The sequence below is a fragment of the Leptosomus discolor genome, chromosome 7 (assembly GCF_034619465.1).
Source record: "Leptosomus discolor isolate bLepDis1 chromosome 7, bLepDis1.hap2, whole genome shotgun sequence".
Taxonomy (NCBI): Eukaryota; Metazoa; Chordata; class Aves; order Leptosomiformes; family Leptosomidae; genus Leptosomus; species Leptosomus discolor.
In genome coordinates, this window is record NC_141397.1 from 64118459 (window position 1) to 64142266 (window position 23808).

Here is a 23808-nt window from a genome sequence, read left to right on the forward strand (position 1 = left end):
ATACTATTTTCTGTTAAACAGCAGCATCTCTCAAAGATTCCTTCTGAAGTTAGGATGCAAAAAAAACCTTTTCTGCTGGGAAATTCAAGTGACACCTGGAAAATGCCTCCACGGTCTCACCCTGTCAGTGGCATTTATTGCAAAGCTGGTGTTGTCTTCAGCGTAGGGCAGCTGAGGCCCTACAGCCGTACTCCCACTGTTTCAGGAGGGTAAAAGCATCCTTTAGACTCTGGGTTCGGGCAAGCACGACTGGTACCACACAGCTTGAGCCTGTCCTTCTGTCAGAGGCTGCGACCCCCGTGCCTTGACGGCTCCTAGAACGGTTCAGTAACACTAACTCCTGGCCGTCGGTGTTTGCTCCAGTAATGGGAGACCACTGCCTTCAACAAGGGTTGTCAGAGTTCAACACAAGTACTTTTGAGGATTTTTGCACGTTAATAAACACAGAATTAAATAATCTGGGGAATCTACAGAATGATATGGTTAAAAGGCCATTTCCTTTGTAGCCAAACAAGCATTAACTGACCAAACCTACTTTCTGTAATCATATAAATAGTGCTTTTTAAGGCTACACTCCAATGTTTTAGCCTCAAAATACACACTGCAGTGCTAACGCTGTAACGTTACAGCCTACAGAAGTTGTTTACGGTACAACATGGGGATCAATCCTGCGCAACAGAACAGCAGGCGAACTGACCGGTCGTCCTACCCAGAGCTTTCCTGTCCTCCGTCACCCAGCTGGCTTTTCTCTAGACCGTCAGGCTCTTCAACCAAACAACAACGTCCCCGGAGACGAAGCATTAAAATTTCGGCTCATTCTACATCCGCTAAAACAGGACCCAAGAACACAAGAACATCTCATCCCGGCTGAGGGGGAAACGGTTTCCCGAGGGCAGAGCCCTCGTAGCTTTCTACAGTGGAAGAACTGGTGTCAGCGTTGATTATCCGGTTAAACTACTGCCTGCTCAACCCATTTCTCCCACATTTTTCTGGCTAATAACTAATAGAGCCGAGGTGCTGAGGACACAGTGGTACTATTAGAGGGATTAGAAGCTACTACAGGGAATCTTCAAGAATGAAAAAGGATGGGCCACCTCCAAAGGAAACACACAAAGGATCAGAAATACAGAACTGACAGTCTCGGCACAGAAAATACGTGCAAGCACAGCTTGTGAACGTAGGAGCGCTGACAAACTAAAATTTATTTAAAGCATTTGCCACCTTAGTATTTCCTCTTCTTCCTGTTAAATCAAGGTGAATCTGGGGATCCTGTATCAATTTACAGTGTGATTTTAGAGAGAGATAGAGGGTGGCTATAGTGCATTCAAATTGCTATTGCTTTATCACCTAGAAAATCAATAATTGTATTTCAGCCACACACACACACAAAAAAAAGAGAATTTACTTTCTGTGCAAGTTACAGAGTGTGGGAAAAAGTAGTTGCACTACCAGCCTTAATAAAAAGTCTGAGACTGGTGCAGTTGTGGCAGAAAAAAATCTCACAAATCAAAGGTTTTTTTTTTTTAAAAAACAGAATTAGTGATAATATGTTAAAGTGCTTTTAAGTGGAAAGTTAATGGTTTTTTTTTTTTAATTTACTGAAACTAGATGGTTTAGCCAAGGATCTGAAGTTTTAAAGAACATTCAGTTGTCAAAAGCTGGGAGGAGCAAGGCACGCTCACACACAAAACACAGAGATTGGTCATATGTACGTGTACACGTCAGGGAACATAAGCAATGCAGCACCATTATCTTCTCCGAAGCAGCTCCGCTCAGATGGAGAACGGAAGCCATTTATTTTTTGCTGCTTTTGATGGGGACGTGTGTTCCTTTCACACTGAGGTTCTCCAAAGAAACTCTGGGCTCCCTGGGACCCGCGATGGCCAGTGGTTTCTCTCTGAAACAAACAAACAAAACCCAACAACAACAAAAAATAATCACCACCACCGTACGGGCTGGGGGAACGGGCCTTTTGTGGATGACTGCTGTGGAGGTGCAGCGACTGTAGTCGTCAGGCAGAGCTGACTCTCCCTCCAGAACCACTGCCATCCACCGAGTCAGACTGTTGCCTCCCCCTGAGCGGGCAGAACCCGCTCGGTTTGAGCAGCGGGACGGAAGGTGAGGCAGCCTCTGGACCAAACCTCCCGAGCTGAAGAGGCGCCGGAGGGAAGCGCTCTGTGGGCCCAAGAAGAGGGGCGCTTCCCCTCGGTGCCACCCCCTACCCAACCCACAGGGGATGGAGGCCTCACTGACCCCGCGTCACCGGGCGAGGAGAACACGTGAAGCTTGGCAGGCAGTCCCTGCAGGGGGGCTCCTGCGTTCAGATCAAGCCTAGGTCCCTCACAGACGTCCTGGCTCTCACGCGGGAAGAGGTCTCGTTTGAAATCGAACCCTGAGGAGACGGGGGTGCATCTCCAAGGGTAGGGAAGGTGTCTCTCCGTTTACCCAAGAGAACTGATTGACCTCGCCCTCCAAAACTTTTCATGTTACTATCCTGGGACCTCTTTGGGCCACTGACATATGGAATTATAGAACTTGAACTAATTTGCACTACCTGGGAATACTCAGGCTTTCTGGAAGAGTTCTCATCATTTCTAAAGAACTTCACAGCTTTAAGATATGCTTCCATGACCTCAAGCTTGGCCTTATCAAAACCTATATGCTTTAAGGGCTTCAACGTCACATCAACAGGGAAAAAGCTCAGAATAGCACCATAACTCAGGACACATATTTGCTATCGGGTTCAGTCTGCTACAGGCAGCTGGGAAACTCCACTCCCAAAAAACTCCAAAAAATCTTCCAGCGACATCAGCTTGCCTAAGGTGCTTTGTAATGCTTAGCACGACGTCTATGGATGTAGCAAGCAGGCTGGCTGTGCCTGTCAGGGTGGCCCTTTCATGCAGCTAACCCGGCGGCTACAACATCTGCACACAGTTGAACGAAGAGCACTGGCCTATTTCTCTAGAAAAACCCACCATTTTAGCCTATCAATTCCTTCAGCAATTTTCAAAGCGAAAAATACTAAATTTCTTCCAGATGTAGTTAACAAAACACTGCCTTACACTGTTTGTTGTGAAAAAAAGGAGGAACAAAACGTGCCATTTCTCCTCCGATTTACAGTAAGCATTGTTTGTTCACACACAGACTGCATTCTCGTTCTGTTGCTAGTATTTCCTTATTCCGGTAGGAAACTATTTTTACCTTCTTAGTCCACCTTCCTTGGGTACGTGATGAATACTTCTGTACTTCGGAGCTTCTAAATTGCATCTAGTTCTAGATGGCTTGAACTTCATAATCTCTTTCTGCCACTCTTCATCGAAGGTCTGGGCCTCAGCTGAAAAACAGAATTTACTTTTTATTTTTAATAAATGCAAACGAGATAGGAAAAAAAAAAGCCACGTCATGAGAATTAGGTTTTCTGAACAGTGCTTTTGAAAAGCTTGTGGATTCTCCATGTGGCCTGCAAACTACTTCTAGGAGATCTGTAAAAGACAACTGAAAGCCTACTGGCAGTGGCTTATGTTTGGAGGATAAAAACAACGTGACAGTCACCGTGTTGTTACAGTACATGCACATTTTAACCACGCATCTCTTAAATGTGTATTTCATATTGGCCACAAACACACAGCAGAAAGTCAAATTCTGTTAAAAGTTTGTTTGAAACCATGAAATATCATTAGAAATCCTGTCAAATATGAGCAGCTACAAGCAAAGAGTACCAACTGCATCATCACACAACATTTTCAGGTCTAACCGGTTACTTTAAGTCAGGTTGTCCAAATTTATATCAACTACAGAAACCCGATTCGCAGATAACCCTCTGAAACACAGTCCCTTTTAAGGTGTCTCAAGCAGGAACTGCAGAATTGGTATGTGAGACAACCACATAAAGCCCGCGGGAGAACTGCATGAAGAGACATACTTTCATCCAGGTTGATGAATTCTTGGTTCATCTCTTCGTCACCAGTCTTTCTGTTCTTGGATTTTTTAATGACATGAGCACGATCATGAATGTGATGACCAATAGCCATTTTTTCCAGTCCACTTTCAGAATCCTTGAGTGCTTTTCTTGTCTCCTTAACCTGTACAAAAAGGGAAGTATGAGTCTTCCAACCAAAAAAAGTTTTTTAAAAAAAAAATATTCAGTTTTCTTCCCCAAAGGTTTTACATCTTTCTTTTGAAAAAGTTCAGTTTTACCGACTCTTCCAGTTGTGTCACTCACTGCATTGGCTGCAAATCCACCACCAAAGCAGAGATCAAGTCTATTTTCTTTTTGCCAACAGACAGGAAGATTAAACAAGAACACCTAAAGCTTCTTGAGTAACGCACATACGGGATATTAATTGTCAAGGAAAAAAAGCCTCGTCTAAATATACTACAGGTCTTCAACATTCTCCTTGACAACAGAACGAGCAGCAGCCAATGCCAATATTCTCGGCATGAAGGGACAACTCATTACTAGCTTGTCATGTTGACTGGCTTGAAACCCAGGCAACCACTTATCGCTGCGTTCAGAGGTGTATTATTAGAACCTTTCTGATAACCGAGTGTCTGCTTGAGCTTGAACACAACCCACCGCCAATCGTGCTCAACGGCCTTTGCTGCTCGCATATAGTCTTTCATGAACCTCGCTTCAGGGTTCAAATTCAAATTCAAATTTCTGAGCAGAATTAGACGCAACAGCTGCAAGGAAGTCAACGAAAGGGCATCTTCATCCCAAGCGTTAGGTAAGCACGTCAGAGGGCCCGAGGAGAGGGGGCGAGTCGAAGCCCTCTTTTGCACAAACAGGCTGACTGCCTCTTGCTGTCTGGTACCTCAGACAGCGTTTGAAACGTACCAGAAAAGGATTAATTATAGCAAAGAGACACTGGAGACCGCCTGGAAGAATCGGCCGTGCCGGCACTCCATTTTTCCAGCCTTTGATAGGCAGATGATTTATTTAGATGTATACTTAGAAGCATACAAATTACAAGGAGGAAAACCGCCCTGTAGCTTACGAAGCCTTTACTAGAGAGTAGTATTTGAACAGACATGTATTTTTCTAAATTATAAAGAGTAACTGTCTCCAGTAAAAAGAACCTGAAGGAAACTGCGGTTCAGTACAGATGAACTTAGATCCCGATAATTACACACCACCTTTTGGCTGCATCCCAGCACTACTTACACCTCCTGGAGCTGTGCGTGTCTGAGCCGAAGCTTGGAAAACTTTTGGTGGTTCGTCCCCTATTTTGGAGTAGGTCATCACAGAGGAGGAGCTGAACGTGTGTGCCTCTGGATGGATGGACAGGTCATCCTGCAAGCAACGTAGACTTCTTAGTAATGGCTGTTAAAACTTGTGGATAATAGGGGTACTTACATCCTGTGAGAAAGAATACTCCTCTGAAAAATTAACCCTCAGTCCTGGCACCACAGATACGCCCCATGGGGAAGAGACCTCGGCATTTGAAGCGTCCTCACTCCTGTCCTGGCCCTGTCTGCCCACAGGCCTGCCCACGCCAGGAAACACGCCAACAAATAAAAGGCGTGGGCAGCAATAAGCAACCGCTCGAGCGCTCGCCCTGGCATAGTCGAGTTTAGTAACCAAGGTACAACCTGTAACATCGGTCTTGCCACACAGGGCAGAGAAAAAGGGGTGTGAAGAGTTCAGGTGAAACAGGACTTGTAAAATGGCTTGTAGCTGTTGTTGCTCAAGGCCAGTACAACACAGTAAATACACTCAGCCACACTTAATAGGTGTCAGTGGTATCTTCAAAGACTGCGAAGAAAGATGCAGCACTGAAACTCAATTCAGAGGGAAGTCCGTAGGCAGGGTGGCGTTTAGGGGTTGGTGGCTTTGTTGTTTTTAAGCGTCCAGTGACACCTCAAACTGCTCCTCACTGAAGGCGTCAGCTCTGGCAACAGCCACAGACCAGATCACTTACAGCGGTTCTAACGCTGAGAGAATCAAGCACGCATTTACAGCACTGTTGTCGGCAAATAATCAGTGACAGCATAGAGAATCGTAACTATGAGGGGGGAAAATAAAAAAAATATTCTTACTATCTGGTTGAGACTAGTAACCCTCTTCTTGGCAGGACTTTGAATAATATTTTAAACAACTGTCCTTCTCCAACACAATGGATTTTAGGACAATTTTTTTTTAAAAAAAAACTTACAAATTTCCTTTGCATTTCCAGCATACTGTTTCTCATATTTGACATCATCCTGTCCATCGCAAAAAAAGGTTCCCCAAAATCTGCATCCTGCTGAAAGAAAAGACAGGAAAATTAAAACAGGGTCTCCTGGTTCTTCAAGTGCTGAGGCTGTTTGATTTTTTTTTTTTTTTTACATGCGTCTTTAATGCAAATCAGGCCATCAGAAAGGTTTTCACAGACTGCAATTCACAGACATCGGCAAGCCAAAACCGCGTCTTTTCAAATGAAAAATTGAAAGCTAGCAGGGAGAGCTTGACAGTTAAGTTGGAGATACTGGAAAGACAGAAGCGAGAGATGCGACACCAAAATATCAAAATAAGCTCATGTTGCGGCCGCTGACAAGAACTGTTCTCCTATACCTTCTCACCCAAGTAGCTTCTGCTGTAAGAAGGGCTACAGGACTCCCCACATCTCATCGTCTATGGAAGATCAAATTATCTCTATTAGCAAACGCCTTGATGCACAGGGAATCGCCCTGAAAACGCAGCCCAGCCGACACAGCCGTTGCTTTGCAGGAGCGCGCGTTACTCGCAAAAGAGCAGTGTGGAAAAAGCAGAGAACCATTAACTTGGTATTTTAAGGGCAGCTTAATTCCTTGACGCTATAGATGTGTTCCACAAAACATCCATTCACTATTTTTACAGGAAGGCGGGAGATCCAGTGCTGCACAAAGGGCGGGCTTACACGCACGGGCTTTATTAACAGGCTCTGCAGCTGACGGCATATACTGACCGCACTGCTGCGAGCCACCTTGGGGAGAAGAGAACACAAGCAGAGAGAGAGACAGGGAGACAGAAAGGAAAGGGTGAACTCTCCGAAGCGACCATCTGGAAGACAGCAATGGTGTCGCAGACAAGCATCCTCCTCTGGGCTCCTCTCCAGCACAGCAGGTGGTGATGAGAAAGACCATTTTTGCCATGCCTTCCCTCTCCTCCTACCAGCTTCTCCTCAGGAGCCCTCCAAACTCCCTCCTGGGCTCTGCCTGGCCTCTGACACGAGCAGCCCCGCTTGGATCAGGAGCGGTTCGGAGCCAACAGCACACGCCGCGGAGCTTCCAGACACGCGCCCGCCGTGCGGCCCCCACGCTCCGGTCCTCGGGGACGAGGCCGTGAGCAGTGCGGGGAAAGCGGCTGCCAGGGGCTCCGTGAACCCAGCAGCTTCGGCCAGAGCCCGGTGGCCAGGCGGCACGCAGCCGCCCTTTGCGCTGCTGAGGTGCTACGCAACACCAAGACACCGATTGCAAACACCCCACGTTCCTCCAACTACTGGAAAAACAGAGTTAAATTTATTTAAATTCATTTAAATAGCCATGTATTAAAAGTTCAAAAAGAAAATCTGCCGTTTGAGCACAAAACTAATGTTCAAGTATAGAAAAAGCTTCAGTTTGTTTCTTAGGGATTCAGGTTTCTTGCTACTCAAGGGCTGTCAAAACCTCTGGGCAATAATTATAGATAATTTAGAGCATCAAAACACTGCAAGTGGCAGTAACTCCAGGAAACTGCCTTCCCCAGTTAGAAATCTGGACGTTGGCCAGTGGCATTACCCAGTAATCAGCTGTACCTATGGAATTACATGCCATAGATGGGGGCAGGGTGAGTAAAACCATAGCCTGGGCAGTTAATAGCAAAAGAACTTTGATTACTTCATATTTTTGCATACAGCAAGTTGCCAATTGGTGCCTCTGGAAGAGATAATTAAACAAGTAATACTTTTAAATCTGAAAACTCAAAAGACCCATGCTTATTTTTATCTGCTCTGCAAGCAAGAGCCACTCTCCAAGCTACTGGTTTTCAATGTGAGGACTCTTTCACGCCTTCCAAAGGAAGCAAAAAGCTCCGTGAGGGTCATCATAATAAACCTGTTTTCCCTCAGGTACTTTTTACAGATCTTTCACAAGATATTCCAGCGCCTCAACAGCTGAAAACCATTCCAAGCCCAGTTCCAGTGGAAATTCTGTCTCCAGAAACCAGCCTTAGCTGTGACCAGTGCTACAGGTCTTGTCGGTACCACCCCCACAAACACCCTCCAAGGCGCCAGCATCTGTCAACAGGCAGCACCCCCAGTTTGGGGTCTCTCTCCAGGGACTGTTTCATTCACAGCCGTCAGGAGAGCCAGCACCAATGGATACGTTGCCGAGTAGAAACGCCAGCTGCTGAGCAGTAATTTTTCCAATCGTGGCGTCAGCGTATTTAGTCTACCACAGCATTTTAATTTAATAAGAAAACCTGAAAAAAAAAAAGATAATCTTTCTTGAAGGATATCGTTCCCTATACCTAAACACCACCAGCAGCAGTTTGCAAGCACACGGAGACCAGCCTTTGCCCATGCTTTAGTTATGCAGACAGCATACACACACTAGCAAGAGCTCCAAGGATTATTGCTCCTGGGATACTAACCACTCTACCAAAGCCTGCGAAGGGCATGAGGGAGCAGCTTGTTGCCTGGAAGAAAAAGGACCAGCGTCTTTTAGTTACTATACCCGTTATCAGACACAGCAGAAGTAACTTTCAGATACAGCAGGGGATATTAAACATTCCCGACCAAATGAAGAAGGCACTCAAGAGGACCTTGGTAATTGATAGTGTGCTAAGAGAATAGAATATGAAGTAGCCTCTGTGTACACAGGAGTAATTTCTACTAATGATAGAGGGTACTTATACTAATGATATCGGTGAGCGATAGCTGTCACCACATCTAATAAGTCACATTCATAGGTACGTACTAGAAGCACTCAAAGCTGGAAGCTGAGAAGCAGCCGTGGACCACAGCAACCTCTGTACCAACGTTCTTTAGAACGTGGCACAGTGCTTCAGGGATCACTCGCTCCTCCGAAAATCACTTCATTCTACTCATGCAAGAGAATCCCACCACAGGAAGGTGATTAAAATCAACAAATCGATAGTCTCTTTGATGTAAATTTATGTAATTCCAGAAGGCTGGCATATGATTTTAGAGCGCAAAAAACCAAACTAAGTGATGCAGCTGACCTGCTCACAAGCACTCTTTAGGTATTACAAGAGATTAAGGTAAATATAGAAGACATTGCTCTAAAATATCCATACATCCCCTGCGATACACAAAACCAAGTCTAACTTGTCAGCAGTTTCAAAGGTCACTGCAAAGAAGTTCTAGGTAAATCCATCATCATATGCAGAACCACTCAAAGACAAATCCCCCACGAGCAAATCATATTCTTCTGCAGTTGTATAAATAGATGTAGCTATAAACACGGGCAAATACAGTTCCTGTTTGACCAACCGGTATCAAATATCCCTATGACAGGGCAAGGAGGTGCTGGAAAACACACTGATGCTTCCAGGAAACGACAACTGGAGAGTTACATAAAAGCCTGCCTAAAGAAAGGCTGGTTAGACAGCAGTGCCAAACACCTTACAACAACTTTAAGTACAAAAGGAAGGAATTATCCTATTCTTGAATACCCTCATGAGCTCTTTCAGATGGCAGTTCTGTCTCACACGCAGTGACAGAAAAGAATATTTGTGTTATTTCTATCTATATATATCAAGTGCAAGGGGATATCCTCAGAAATAAAGTTGTTAGTCAAAAATTGTATAAACTCCTTGTTCTACAATACATACCAAAAGCTGTTAAGTAGTTGCCCAAGATATTGGACAACCAGATATCCAAACAAAACCGTGTGACAGTATCTCTTAAGATCTTTTACCCCATTCCTCCTGCTCATATCCTTTCCCCCTCCTCCACGAGGCTAAAAACTGACACTGCAAACCTGCCTGAGAAAGGCAAAGCAGTTTCCAGTTTGAGTGCTACACGGCTGCTGTTCCTCCTCAAGCAGTTTTAGGCACGCTGCAGTCTACTTCAACAGAGAATTACAAATCAGTGACCAGTACGGGTCCCTTTAACAAAGCGTATTTTACGTGGCAGTAAAAGATACCCATCTTTTCATATATAAAAATCTAATGATTTAAGTGTTTGAATCACTGGAGGGAAACCAGTAAAAGCAGTTTGAGACTCCTACAAGGCTCAAGTAACCAGTGCTGAGTCTTCCGTGACACCTGACAGCTCAGCAGAAACATAAGGAACACCAAAAGATACTGGGAAGATTTTAGGAGGTGTGGAATTCTTTTGTGCTTATCAATGCCACACAGCACTCTCGCACCTTTAACGCCTTTCTGCGCCTCACATTTATCCCTCCCTGCCCAGAACAAGCGACACAAGCCCCTAAGCTATTCGGGTAAGGTCTGACACATCCTTCCCCTAAAGGAAAAAGAAGTCTGATCTGGTTGGAGGCATCTACTGAACCAAGGCCTAAGAACCTGCAGAGGAAAGATCACGCCCTAATTTGATCCAGCAGCATCTATATTTGAAACTAACCGGCAACGTATGCGCCTGGAGGAGAGAATCTGGCAGTCACCCTCCTGACTCGTAGGGGACAGCCTGTGTTCCAGCTAGGGTTATCAAGCTCTAACTATCTAGGTTTGAACAACCAGCCCCACATCTGGCTGAGTTCCACACGCCCTTGTAACCTGTCTTGGTTTCCAATGTTTTTTTAAAATCAAATGTGATCCATTGAAGTAAGAAGATCATTCAGCTGCAAAATTATTTAGCCTGGTGGAGGGAAAGGACCCAACATATAACCTTTCTAAATACAGCAATTAGATAAGGTTTAGCAACAGAGGCATAAGGTAAAGTTGTCCTGTGTGCCCAAAGAGTTCAAAAGATACTTTATATAAAACAGAGATCATTGCCAACCTTTCCATTTCGGGTGGTAATTCACAGAAATAGAAGGTTTCATATCAATTTCCCTGATCTTTAATTCTTAAGGCTTATATCTAGAGGAAACATCAAGAATCAGACCAAATACAGAACGTGAAGCCTTTATTCACAGTTGCAAAGTTGAATCAGCGTTTCAAATACCGGTGTAGATACTACTTAGGTGGCTGAAACACAGGTTTGTGTTAAATCAAACCAACATAAGTGACCAGGCACTAAATTGCAGAGTGAAGGCCTAAACATATCCAGGGACCTTGTTAAGCAAAGTTAGCATAAAAGGAAGTGAGTGTTCAGAGAAGGCTCCGTCACTGGACATTAACGCCTTTCTGTAGCAGAAACATTTAATACATAACGCTTATTAAACCAAGTCTGTTGAGTTTGTTCCATTAAGTATTGTGTATTCGATGTTCAATAACAAGCAGACTTGTTCATAGTCCCAACAGAAGTTTGTCAGTGTTCAGCAACAGGCCATTAAGGAAGGTTTTTCACATTTAACTGCGCTGAAACAATCTGACCGAGGCTGCAATAGCTGAGCCAGGCCTCTGTTTCCATGGGACCAAATTTAACAGAAATGGAAGGGCGAAGCCAACAGTATTCCCAGTAACGTAGAGTCCGTGTAGCAATCCTCAGAGCTTAAGGAAATACTTACTCTGCGATTCCCTCTTAGAGCAACCCGAGTGTCCTGGCATGCTCTTCGATCTCCTGTTCTCTCCCCGCCATCTGTTATGCTGAGAAACGGATCTCGTCCAAAAGGATCAGAAAAGCTTCTCATCATCTGCCGCATATATTCATGGTGTGCAGCAAAAGGATCACTGAAAAAAAGAGATATTTCACATAGAAAGTCATCGGGGCTTATTCCAAGCAACATAAAATGGCTCTGAAATGTTTAAAACGCTTTTTAAAATTCATTCCATACGGCTCTTCACGCAAATCCTTTATTTTGATAGGACCCACCTAGGCAATCTCCTGCCCCTCACAAACTCCCTCCCTCCACTTTTCTTCCCATCTCTCAGGCTGGCTGGGTGTTCTAGTTCTTGTGTCTTCTCAGCTGCCTTCACTGCTCTCCTATGCTCTCGGGGGTCGGTATTGCTTTTCCTCTTTTCTCATCTTTTCCAACAATATTCCATCCTTTGCAGCCATCTTTCACTCCAGCCTGGGAGTTTCTAGTTTCTGCCAGGAACTGGAAAACTGAAATATATTTTATTGATCACTAATTTCTACCCCCAACCTCTGATACTAAAAGAGTTATTCCCCCACCTTTTGTCCAAAGCTTAGCACAGTACTGCGCCCTGAACTCATTGTGTCCCACCAGATTCTTCCCCCCCCTCACCCCTCAAATTTCTTCTGCTGCCCACTCCCATTCTACTTCTCGCCCTCCTTGACCCACACACTCTCCTCTAAAGTCAATCCAGCTCCAGCTCCTTCACTTCAGTCACCTGCTGTTGCCTCTTTGCCTTCCCTTTCCTTCCCCTCCACAAATCATGTTCTCGCATCCCTCTTCTCCACTTAGGAAGAAAAAGTCTTACCGGCTTTTTGCTTCCCTGTTAGTTTCCCCCCTTCTAAACACTCAACTTCTGTTTCCAAAAACCTACAGAAGCCCACTGGTAATCCCAAAGCTCGGCTGGCAGGTACAACACTGCTCACGTTGCTCTCCAGCGCTACTTACTTAATTCTTTGCATCCTCTAGTTTAGACAAGAGCTAAGTACTTCTGACTGAGGCCAGAAAAAGAGAAAAATATTATTTTTGCCAGAAGCACAATATACGATCAGTACTGTTGCCTGGGGTCCAAGGCTACAAATTATTACTTCATACAAAAAACACGTTTCATTTCCTCCCTTCTTCTCTGGTCTAATTTTCATTTTGCTGTTCCGCTGAAAGCCACTTTATTACCATTAACAGTAATTTCCCAGGTATGTTTACTCAGACTTAATAGCACCCCATCTTCCTTCCTATCAACTTCCCGGCACTCCCCAGACACCTCACACCCTCGTTCTCTCCAGGACACCCCAACCTTCCCTGTGACATCTCATGCCTCCACGAAAAAGCTTCAGGCTGTTCCTCTGACTTCTCCAACACCCAATCATCTCTTGAAGGTCTCCTCAACAGCTTCACCATTCTCCCCACCCCTTCTCTCCAGTCCCATGAATACCAGCCTCCACATCACGGGGCCACTTCCATCTCTTTGCTTTGTACCCTCTTCTGCCAAAGTTGCATATACTTTTTTTTTGGCTTTCCAGTGAAAGGAGGTTACAAACGTGACGCTGGGTGAGTTTTCAAACAAGACTTAACACACCAACATCCCCGGAAGCCAGGCATGTCCTCAACTCGCTCCAGGGCGAGCGGACCTTTATGGTTTAGGAGGAGTTTTACCGTGGTCGTTGAGCAGACCTTCCTCCACCCCGCTCACATGACTGTGAGCTTTAACCTCAGCCCCAAGGCGATAAGCAGCTCACAGGCAGCAAGCCCCCTGGCTCTTCTCAGGATGGAGACCAGATGGAAAAAGGCCAAGAGGAGGGAAGCACACAAGGCGCTACGGCAGCACGCACACGCTTCCCTCAAACCCACTCTGACACCACAAGCTGCAGAGAGGGCTGGTTATCAGAACACAAATACATCTGAACTGTGTTCCAGCAGGGTCTCAAACGCAATTTCTCCCTGGTCCCGTCCAGTTCAAAAGAAGTAGGACACTCCTAAAATAAGTTACCTGCAACACATCATAAACAAATCAAGATTCCATCGATTTAAGGTAGATAAGAAGAAATTGGTTGAATTTAGAGTGCGTAACGTGCTGTAATACACCTCCCCTGACACAAAATAATGCTTGTGAAACTGTCCTTTTGGTCTTATTTCCATTTCTCTGTCAACTTCTCCTGGCCATTCACACCACACCACCCCCCCCTACATCTATTCGATACACTCATCCCTGCACCTAAACCTAGGAGGGTTCATTGTTGGTTTTTAAAAAACAACTTAAAGGTCTGTGAAACAGTTTAGAAATACAGCTTCTTCTTCTTACCAGGGACAGGGAAGTAATATATACACTGTGGAGTGACAGATTTAGGAACAGGAGCAAAGTCTCCCAACTCCCGAGGGGCACTTTAGGGAGCCATCTATAAAAAGATCTAGTTTTGTCAAGCCTCAAAAGAACTACTACAGAATTGGTGTGCTCTGGAGTAGGGCAAAACCAAGGGAAAGTCAACAGAGAACCTGTCCGGAATACAAGACTTCTGAGGAATTCAGCCCACCACCTTGACAGTTCTGATGACTGAAACCCAAACCATAACTACAAAAGGAGTATGTCACACTTACAAAAAAAAAAAAAAAAAAAAAAAAAAAAAAAAAAGTTAAACAAGTCAAAGTCTCTCACATAGAGGACGCAAGATCTTAAGTTCTTTGATCCAAGCACAGATTTTATAGGACAGCAACAGCGGTAGAACACTCTAGTTTAATCGCCATTGAGCACACCTGATTTAAAATCTGACTTCTTTAAGGGCAGGGGAAAAAAAAAAAAAAAAAAAAAAAAAAGATACTTTTGATGAGACAGACCTGATTTCTTCACAGTATCATACCATAAAAGTGGTGGGGAAAAAGAAAGGGGGTTCTGTAAGGGCTTTGCAGACAGAATTTGTGCCCATGTGGAGCGCTGGAAGTTATTTGCAGAATTAAGTCCTGGAGACAAACTATTTATACATTTTTGTTCCACTATTGTGCAGTAACAAAGTTTTGTCTAATAAGCAGCTAAGCTGACCTTCACCTGACATTCAGGTGTTGGCAGGGATCAGTACAGGGAATAAAAGTCTTCAGCCTCCGAGACTGTTACGGTCTCAAACGAGTACGGCTGCTACGTGGAGAAGGAGCCATTAAACCCCAGAAGGCTGATGCTGCTAACACATCTGCAAGCAAAGATGTTCACCAAGATGCATCTCGCTTGGGAAGTTCTTGTACGAGTCAGGCTTCAGCTCTGAAGTTTACGGCTCAGTGTGCCAGCTGAAACCTTCCCCGGTGTTACAGCACAAGCACAACGCTACTCCTTACTTCAGGGTGTTTCTGCTCAGTTGAGAAATCAGTGTCCTAGAACAATAAATCTAGTTTATTATTTCGGAAGACTGTACTTAGTATTAGATTTTTTTTTTTTTTTTTTTTTTTTTAACTTAGGAAGTTGTGCAAGCCTTAGGTTGCGGAACCACGCTGGAGCTAACACCTGGAACGATAAACCAGTGCAGTGGTGAATTAGAGGCCAAGTGCACTTGGCAAAGGAGACGCCACTTCACCTGTCCAGGCTGCCAGGGACAGCCCTACGGCTGCCTGCCTGCCTGCCTGACTGACTGCTGCGTCCCCAGGACAGCTGCTCGCAGATGGAGACGCTTCTTTTAACCCAGGCACTATTTCCAGTTCAGCAGTGAAAAATCTCTCCGTGTGAGGCAACAGAAGCTTATTATTACACTATTTTGGAAGCTAATCTTATCTGAAGTAATAAGCTTATTTCCTTAACTATATGCAAACCAGATCTACAAGGACACTGCTAAGAAAATTAATTTCAATATCAATCTCTCTCCCTCTCATCTCTTTCACACACACGCCCTTCCTCTATCTTCTGCAATCTTTTTTTCCCTACAAGTTTAAACCGCATCAGTGGCACAATAAAAATTAATAAATAAAAGGTGTAAGAGGAAAGCAACTGGTACTTCAAAAGCACGCTACAAATTACTACAAACAAGACTTAATTTCCATTACTCTTTTTATTCCACGCAGAAGATTTGCACAGAGCAGTTTTCTGCACAGTGCACCCTGCACGTAACTGATGAGCTGTCATAAGAGCGCTCATATTCCTAGAGACCAACAGCACTAATCCACCTTGTGCAGCTTTAGGAACTGCTCCGCTGCTGGGAATGGGATTTTGCAGCTCGGCAGCAGATTCTGCTTTAAGCGGTACAAAGGCAACCGGAGCTAGAATGTCCCGTAACCAAGATACGGTCAACAAACCCACAGCACAGGGCCCGGTGTGCGTTACCCGGTGTGCGTTACCCTTCCTCATCCACCCACCGGCACCGCCCCTGCGCTTGTAATTAAGCTCCACATAGCCAGTGCCACGGCTTTGGAAAAACTAAAGTCACGCAGGCTCCTCTGAGTTCTCTCATCCCATTGTACCTGCTACGCATTAGTTTCTGACAAAAGACATAAATTGGGGCCAGACTAGATACTCCAGCAGCTTCGGCTGTCCCAGCACTCCAGGGGAGCGTTTGCACAACACCCCACTTCAATTTAGATTCCAGGGGCAAAGAAAGATTCCCATGGGAAACAAACTGATTTTAGAGTTTAATACACAGACAGGCTCTACCCCCGGCGCTATCATTGGGCTCATGGTATAAAAACAAAAACCTCCCACATTTGCCGAGGTAAAGCATCAATGTCCGCTCGGGAAATCAGGACAAGGGGACGGACAGTTTGCCTTTACCGATCTCACGTTTGCAAAGTTTTAATACAACAACACCTGGTGTTATCCTCAATGTGTGCATCAACAACGGGAGCTCAGAAACAGAATCACAAGGCTGGAAGAGACCTCTGAGACCATCAGGTCCAACCGTCACCCCAACACCCCCGTGCCCACTAAGCCATGTCCCAAAGTGCCACATCTACACGTTTTTTGAACACCTCCAAGGACGGTGACTCCACCGCCTCCCTGGACAGCCTGTTCCAGTGCTTGACCGCTCGGTCAGTAAAGAAATTTTTCCTCATGTCCAATCTACACCTCCCTGGCAGAGTCTACCGCAAAAAACCCCCCTGGAATAAATCCAGAAAAGCTACAACATCCAGCACCTGCCCACTTTAAAAGAAGCTATAGAAAAAAAACCCAACCAAACCAAGAAGCTCAAGGCAATGGCAGTGAAGATTTCTCCTCAGTCGCCGCCGCTATGAAACGAGGATGAAGTTCTTCCCCGTGCCAGGCGGCAGCAAAGCACTGCTGAAGAGGGGAGCGAGAGGCAAGACCGGCACTGAAACCCCCCGGCACCGCTTCAAACCCCGCCACGGCTGAACGGCGCCCTCCGCACCCCCGCCGGCCGTTAACCCCGCACGGCCACGCGTCCCCCCGGCGCTTCGGGGAGCTCCTTCAGCCGCCGGCCGGGCAGCGCCGCGGCCTCCCCGCCGCCCCCTCGCAGCCTGCCCGGCCCCTCTCCAAGCGCTGGGGCCCGAGAGGCCGCCGCCACCCGCCCGTCCCGGCGCCCCGGGAGGGGGGGGTGTGCAGCGGAGGCCCCGGCCGGGCCCCTCACCGGAAGAACGGGTCCTCCTCGAAGCAGCGCCCCAGGCCCCCGAACATGGCTGCGGCTCCCCGGCGCTCTGAGGCGCCGCCGGCCCCGCCGGTCCCTCACGGCGGCGCCCGCTGCCCCACGTGACGCCTCTCAGCGCCCGCCACTGGCCACGGCGGCGGTGACGAGCCGAGAGGGGCGGGGCTCGCTGGGCGCCGCGCGTTGCCGTGGTAACCGGCGCCGCCTGGCGGCCCCGCGGCGGAAGGTTGGAGCCGGGGCCCGGCGGGAGCGGGGAGCGGGGGGGGGAGGGAGCGGGGAGCGGCAGCCCCACGCCCGGAGCCGCACGCTGCGCCTCGGGCTACCTCTTCCGAAGCCCCGGTTTGCCCAGCGAGGCCGCCGGGTCCGGTCCGGCCCGGCCCGGCCCGGCTGGCGGGGTGATGGAGGGAGTGCAGGCCCCGGCGGGGAGCAGGCCCAGCCTTCACCCCAGCTCCCGCCAGGCTTTTTGGCGGGCCGGGGCCGTCGCGCTTGGCCGCTACCCTGTGTTGGGCAATTTGAAAAACGGTTGTAATTTTTCCAGTAGGTGGCAGTCCAATAAAGCGGCGGCGTGGAGCAGGCGGCCGCCTCAGCGGGAGCCTTGGGGCGAGCGGTGGCACCCCCGGAAAGCATCACCGGCCTGCGCTAAAAGCGCCTGTAAATAGCTTTTCCAGCAAAATAGAGCAATGAGGAAAAACGGAGGGCGGGCTGGAGGAAGGATATTTGACGGTAGTTGCTGCTGGGGCCATCCCAGCCGCTCGTGGGGCAGGGTTACATTTCGCTCCCCAGCAGCTGAGCACTGAGGCGGAGTATCCGATCCCGGGGGCTTTCTGGTAGTTACCTTCTGGCCAGCAGTTCTTCCCGTGTTGTTTAACCTTTGGGAGTGAGGCCAGTTAGGATTCCTGGCTAAACAGAAAGGGACAAAAGAGCTCTTTATCTTCCCGGCAGAGAGAAGCAGCCCCACGGCCAGCTTAGAGGAGAAACCCCTCAGCAAAGCCTGTCGCTGGGCCTGGTCAGCAAAGGAAGGTTTCTGTAAAAGAGCGGAGCAAATACACAAGAAGCGTTACGTAGGTTTGCTGGAGGGCAGAGTGGTTGTGAACATGCAGGGGTGTGTGTAAGAACTGTGGTTACGGATCAACTTGCTCCTGAAGAAGGGCAGTTTGAAAGAACCAGAGGTACAGGAATCTCAGCTTCATTCTTCATAAAATGGGAGAAAAACATTTATGTGTTTGGAAAAACTCTCCTGGTCTAGATGGCAAAGTTTCTCTGGGCTGGGAGCCTGGGGGTCGTTTCCTCTCTCGCATCTCCTGTCAAGATGCGAGAGCAACACGTGCGGGAGAGGGGACAGACTCTGCTACAAACCTGTCCTCCTCTCCTCCCATCACTTCCCATATCCCAGTTTTTTGAGGAAAGACAGAAGATGTGCCCCAGATAACCAGGTGGGATTAGAGAGCAGCGGAGTATTGACATGGCAGTCATGAAAGGAGATCCTTTGTTCCGCTAAGATCCATCACGCTGCAGAAGCAGCTCTGCTGGTATTTGGCCCAACGTGGAAAACCCGACATGAAAGATGAATGAACTGAGCCTGCAATATTTTTTGAAAAATATCTGTAATCGGGTGAGCATTGATTTTGCTGTCTCCTGATGTAGACTTCTCTTCAGATCCTAGCAAGCGGCGATGTTGCGGCCTTAAGATGCGCTCCGAGTTTGAGCCGTTCTTACAGGGAAAACGTTTATGCCGGCTGACGGGTGGGCAGGGAAGCATGACAGAAGCAGGGGTACCCATTGATTATCCAGGTGAAGCCTGTGAACTGTTTGTACATTCCTGATGAAAGATTAGCAAATAAAACAACCCGGGCGGTCGTCATGGAAGTGAACTCTGCTGCTTTGGGGCTTTTTCTAACGAAATCTTGTGCCAGTTATGATGTTATCAAAGAACTTTGTTATTGCTCGGAGACAGAACTCAAGCTTTGTTTCGAACCACGCACAAACACACGGCAAACGTTGCAGCAAAGCCGTCCTCTGCCCCGTAGTTAGTCTTTCGATCCACAGATCTCCAAAAACTCCTCTGAAGCTGGAGTCTATCCATACTAGAAATGCAATAGCAGTAGCTTTACCATAGTGATTAGGTCGTATACAGCGCTCACTTATTAATTACTTGTCGTTACATTTTGATTAATAGACAGATGCCCTGGATCAATTTGGTTTTGCTATTATGGCAGTTCGTTAATATCCTAGAGCGCTCGAATGTTCACTCCAAACCAGCAAGGTGGATTTTCTTTGACACATTTAGTGCGCCAAATACAAAACCCTGCAAATTCTTATCCTCCTGGAGCTTCATCTTCACAAAATGTTTGTTTCGGTGTGGTTAACTTGCTGGCAGTCTTCTACCAAAACCTAACTAGGGTGGGTTTTTTTTTGCGATATTTATTTAATGTTTCTGAACACGGACACAAACCAGACTACAAGTTCCGTGAGCACCGTGTAGCCTTGGTACGAATTCAGCCTTGTAAAGAGAAACCTCTTCTGCACAAGGCTGCAGCAGGAATGTGGGGCTTTCCAACAGCTGGCCCGAGTCCCTCACAGCACCTACACTTTGCTGCTTAATTGTCTGCGGACTCCGACTCCAAAAGATGAAATTTCTTTCCAAGTCCGAGCAGACCCAGAGCCGGATTGCTGTGCGGACGACCAAGCAATACAAGATCCAGCTGTTAATTTCCCGGCCGCTGGTGGGAAGATGGGCCCCGTTAGAAGCGAGCTCATTACGAGAGGCTCACCGACGCGCCAAGCCAGTACTCTATTTGCACAGAGTGATATCTCTAATTGCTCCGGCCTTCTTACGGTTGGTGTCTGCTTGAGTTAGGTTTCTTTTGTGTAGATAAAAAGACTTCTGTAAGAAATCACCTCGGTGCTACAGCACTGTCAGTCTGGAGGGCATCTCCAATGAGATTAATGATGTCTGCCTTAATAGAAGAAAACTTTGCATAAATGAGATTATGGTTTCTGCTGAAACCTGCCAACTCTTATTCATTTGCAGTAAATATTATCTTTAATTAAAAGTTTTAAGGTATCTTGTTCCTGAACTAATGAGTTCTACAGTGATTTCCCTTAGGAATTAATTTACCTTCTTAATTCTTATTCATTTTGGTGATATGACTATTTAAATCTGATTCAGACTTCAGAGCTTTGCTGAACATATTCATCTAGAACAAAAGGTCATTTTGCCATATTGATGTTTTGTTGGTATTTATAATTCTCTGTTCTCCCTCTGTTCCAAGGGTATGTGTTTAGGTTCCTGCCCCAAACATTTTCTACTAACTCTTCTGTTCATCTTAACTCTTGAGGCCGAGTGGCTCTTTTCCACAGCGATTTCACTTTGGCTTGTGTCTTCTGCTCCATCCAGAGTACAAATCAATTCTAGCGGTGCTGAAAAAAAAAGATCTTGACGGTGATTGACTTATTTAGAATAGCCCGGCCATGTAAACTGTACTAAAATATGTGGAAAACATTTGGTGCAATTGCTGAGAAACACAGGAATATCTCTGCCTTTATATTGGGGTAGCCATCAGCCACGCTTTCTCTACAAGGATTTTTTTTAACTAGTGGGGATGAAGGTGAAAATCGCATTCCTGCATGCATGGCTAAACAGGCAAAGCGCCAGCCAGCAACTGGTTTGCGAGAATGAGCGCCAGAACCCGTTTTAAGACTGTACCCCAAAGGACGACACTGCTAGCTCGATTTTAAAATGCGTCATTGTTACAGCTGAATTACAAGGTTCCCTTGTTTTAAAAATAAATACGTCCCAAAATGAAAATGTAACATCAAAAAGAAATATCCAGTTTGCGTAGACAAAGAAGACACCGAGAAAAACGAAAGAATAAACCCTCCTGAGTTCATTATCATGAGATGTTTCTACTGAAATCTAACCTGGATCATGAGACACCCTCTTGGTCTCTTCAGCGGTGCTCGAAGACGCCGGGTCTGACACTGATGGAGCATCAGATGGTTTAGAAGTGGGGTAATTACCCTGATGAAGTCAACAGAGCAAGACCAAAGTAAAACTATCTCTCGGTGTTGACCAGAGGTGCTTTTCTTCTTCTCTCTGATGAAAATGGAACGCCTCTCCAGAAGTACAGGGTCAGCATTAGCAGAGGAGTCGAACTGTATTTTACGGAAGAGGCAAACCAGCGAAGACTGATCCCTGCTTTTTACAGGAAGAGATGTCTGTCTTGTAGTCCAAAATTTTCCATTTTCCCACCCAAGAATTTGTGATGGAAACCGTTTCCGTGCACACTCCAAGCCTCCCTTTAGACCCTGTATATAATGAGGAAATATCCTTAAAATCTACTGTTCTGCCTTGGGAGTGGATAAAAACCCAAGAGGGCGTGACGCACAGCCTGCGTGGCTGCAGGGGATCCCTCACCCTGTCCTTCCACCACCGGTGGGCAAGAAACACGGCTTGTGGCCTCATCAGAGCCTGCACTGGCACAAGCTATATATAGAGTTGTCCCCGAGTTCTACAAGTTGTTGATAACCTTCCATTTATAACTCACTCGCGGACCAACTTCCTCCCATCGCACACAAATTAGAGGATTCTCAATAATGTATGAACGAATAAATAATGCTTGCGTGCCGTTGTCAGGGCAACAAATATCATTTAGACGGCAAGAGAGCTCCTCAGGTTGTGTCAAGTGTATTTGAAGTCTTCTGCATCTGTAAGGCTTCAGCGGCGCAAAAGAATGAGATATTCTGCGTTTCTCTGAGGCGGCTGAAAGAACTGGGGAAGTCTGTTCCGTGAGTCACAGAAATGGGAGAGATCTGCTCCCTTTTAAAAATCAATATTTTATTTCATTTACTTATTTAACAGCTGTTTACAAAGCAGCACGACAAACAACGCAGGAATTGCCAGATTGGATTACCTGGTACGTCTCCGTGGTGGCCAGTGTCTTATTTAGGAGTTACTCGGGCTGGATGTGACGTAAGAAACGGCCAGAAAGTGCAGAAGAGCTGCGTGCGACACAGCTGCCCTTGGCCTGTCGCATCGCTGTAACACAAACTCCTTGCCCAGACCTGCAGGATAAGCTTCTGTGTCTTTTTAAAAGTATTTGGATGTTACTTCCCAAATCCTCTACACGAGCAATAATCCATTCGAGGGTTTCTAAGCTTTTTGGCTTTATTTGTAGCAATGAGTTCCCGAGTTTAATTTTTCATCGAGAGAAAACAGCATTTCTTTGAATCAGCCCTAATGTTGCGACCTTTCCCTCCAGCTTCTGTTCTGGTTTTTGTTTAGCAGAGTGAAAACGGAGGCATATAAATATACACAGTCTCATTCTTAAGAAAACAACATAACCAAAAACCAGTCAGGACCTGGCCCCAGTGGGAGCGTTGATCGTTGATTCCAGGATTTGATCCAAAAATAGTATTTGTTTAAATGGGCTCTGCTGCCGTCCTGTACAGCACCTATTGATTTCCAGAAACGTTGGCAGTGCACGCTAAAGTCTTAGGGAGCAGAGGGAGTTCTGTCCCTGAGTCTCTCCAGTGCCTCATTTTGCCATTCCCAACGGCCAAACAACCTCCAGGTTAAAGACACTGAATTTGAACAGTCTTCCCTGAGATGACATAGTCATTTCTTAAATCCTGGCAACTTCTCTCTGGCACTGGGAGGGAGAGGGGGGAAAAAAACCCAACCGTACTCTCTTCTCAGCACCGTGGCATCCACGAGGGTTTTTTTCCTGACGACTGGGGCAAAACCACTTGGCACTTGGCTTGGAGGCTTCCTGCACCAAGAGAAGAGACCTCGGGCTGCCGGGCTGCGGGCATTTCTCTTACAACTGGGGAGAGACACTAACAAACTGCTGGCAGCAAGTGTATTCCTGGGGCAAAATCTTTATCAGGTCAATGGTGAGGATCGCCGAAATGGAGCTCAGAATTTGGCCGCGGCCTCGAGCTGTAAAATCAGACAAAGAGAAATGCAAAACGGACAGCAGTACACCCGCCCAGGGCCATACGTCAGTGAGGCAGCAAGAGCTGCGTGGTTTACCCAGCGCCTGCAAGAGCCCATTTCCATAGGAAACGAAACCCCAGGCTGTCCTGCTTCAGGGGCTTTGCCTCAGGTGAAGCCACATTTCTCCACTGTTTAAAACCGGTGACCACAGCCTGGACAGTGCTGCGTGTGTTCAAGGAATTGAGCTAATGGGAAAGGTCTTGCCTGCCTTAGGCTGTTTGTCTCTGAAACTAAAGACGAATCTTGCTCGTTGAGCAGGCATTATTAACGCCGCGTTTAAATTAGTCCTGTAGAAAACGAGTATAATAAATGCACACATCCAGTTTATACAGCTCAGAATATGACTGGTTGCACAGGTAAGGCAAGAATTAATTGTCAGTTTTAATCGCCAAGAGGCGTTTTCGCTGTTCACCTGAAGAAAAAAATCCCAGCCTTTATTACACAATTACTTTTTAATTACACTTGTTCCAGCCCCAAACTCCCAAAAGCACAGGAAAATGCTTAGCCCTGCTTACCCAACGGCTGAGAACCAGCCCAGTATATGAAAAAATAGGTCCTTTTCCTGAACTGGTTTGGAAA

At 46.5% G+C, this 23808-nt stretch overlaps 1 protein-coding gene across 5 annotated transcripts; it reads right to left on the reverse strand.

Annotated features, from left to right (window-relative positions):
- Positions 1–662: 662 nt before the first annotated feature.
- Positions 663–17263, reverse strand: MLF1 (myeloid leukemia factor 1). Of its 5 annotated transcripts, XM_086467805.1 has the most exons (9): positions 17217–17263; positions 11596–11758; positions 8591–8635; positions 6156–6245; positions 5165–5293; positions 3923–4082; positions 3202–3334; positions 1747–1897; positions 663–827 (listed from the first exon to the last, which is right to left on the reverse strand). In XM_086467805.1, exons 1-8 carry the CDS (start codon positions 17261–17263, stop codon positions 1795–1797), a joined length of 870 nt encoding a protein of 289 aa, XP_086323931.1. In that variant the 3' UTR covers positions 663–827; positions 1747–1794. The 5 variants fall into 5 exon arrangements, with proteins under 5 accessions (XP_086323931.1, XP_086323933.1, XP_086323932.1 ...); XM_086467807.1 differs by lacking the exon at positions 663–827 and having other exon boundaries at positions 1385–1897; positions 8594–8635; XM_086467806.1 differs by lacking the exon at positions 663–827 and having other exon boundaries at positions 1385–1897; positions 6156–6242.
- Positions 17264–23808: the final 6545 nt, after the last annotated feature.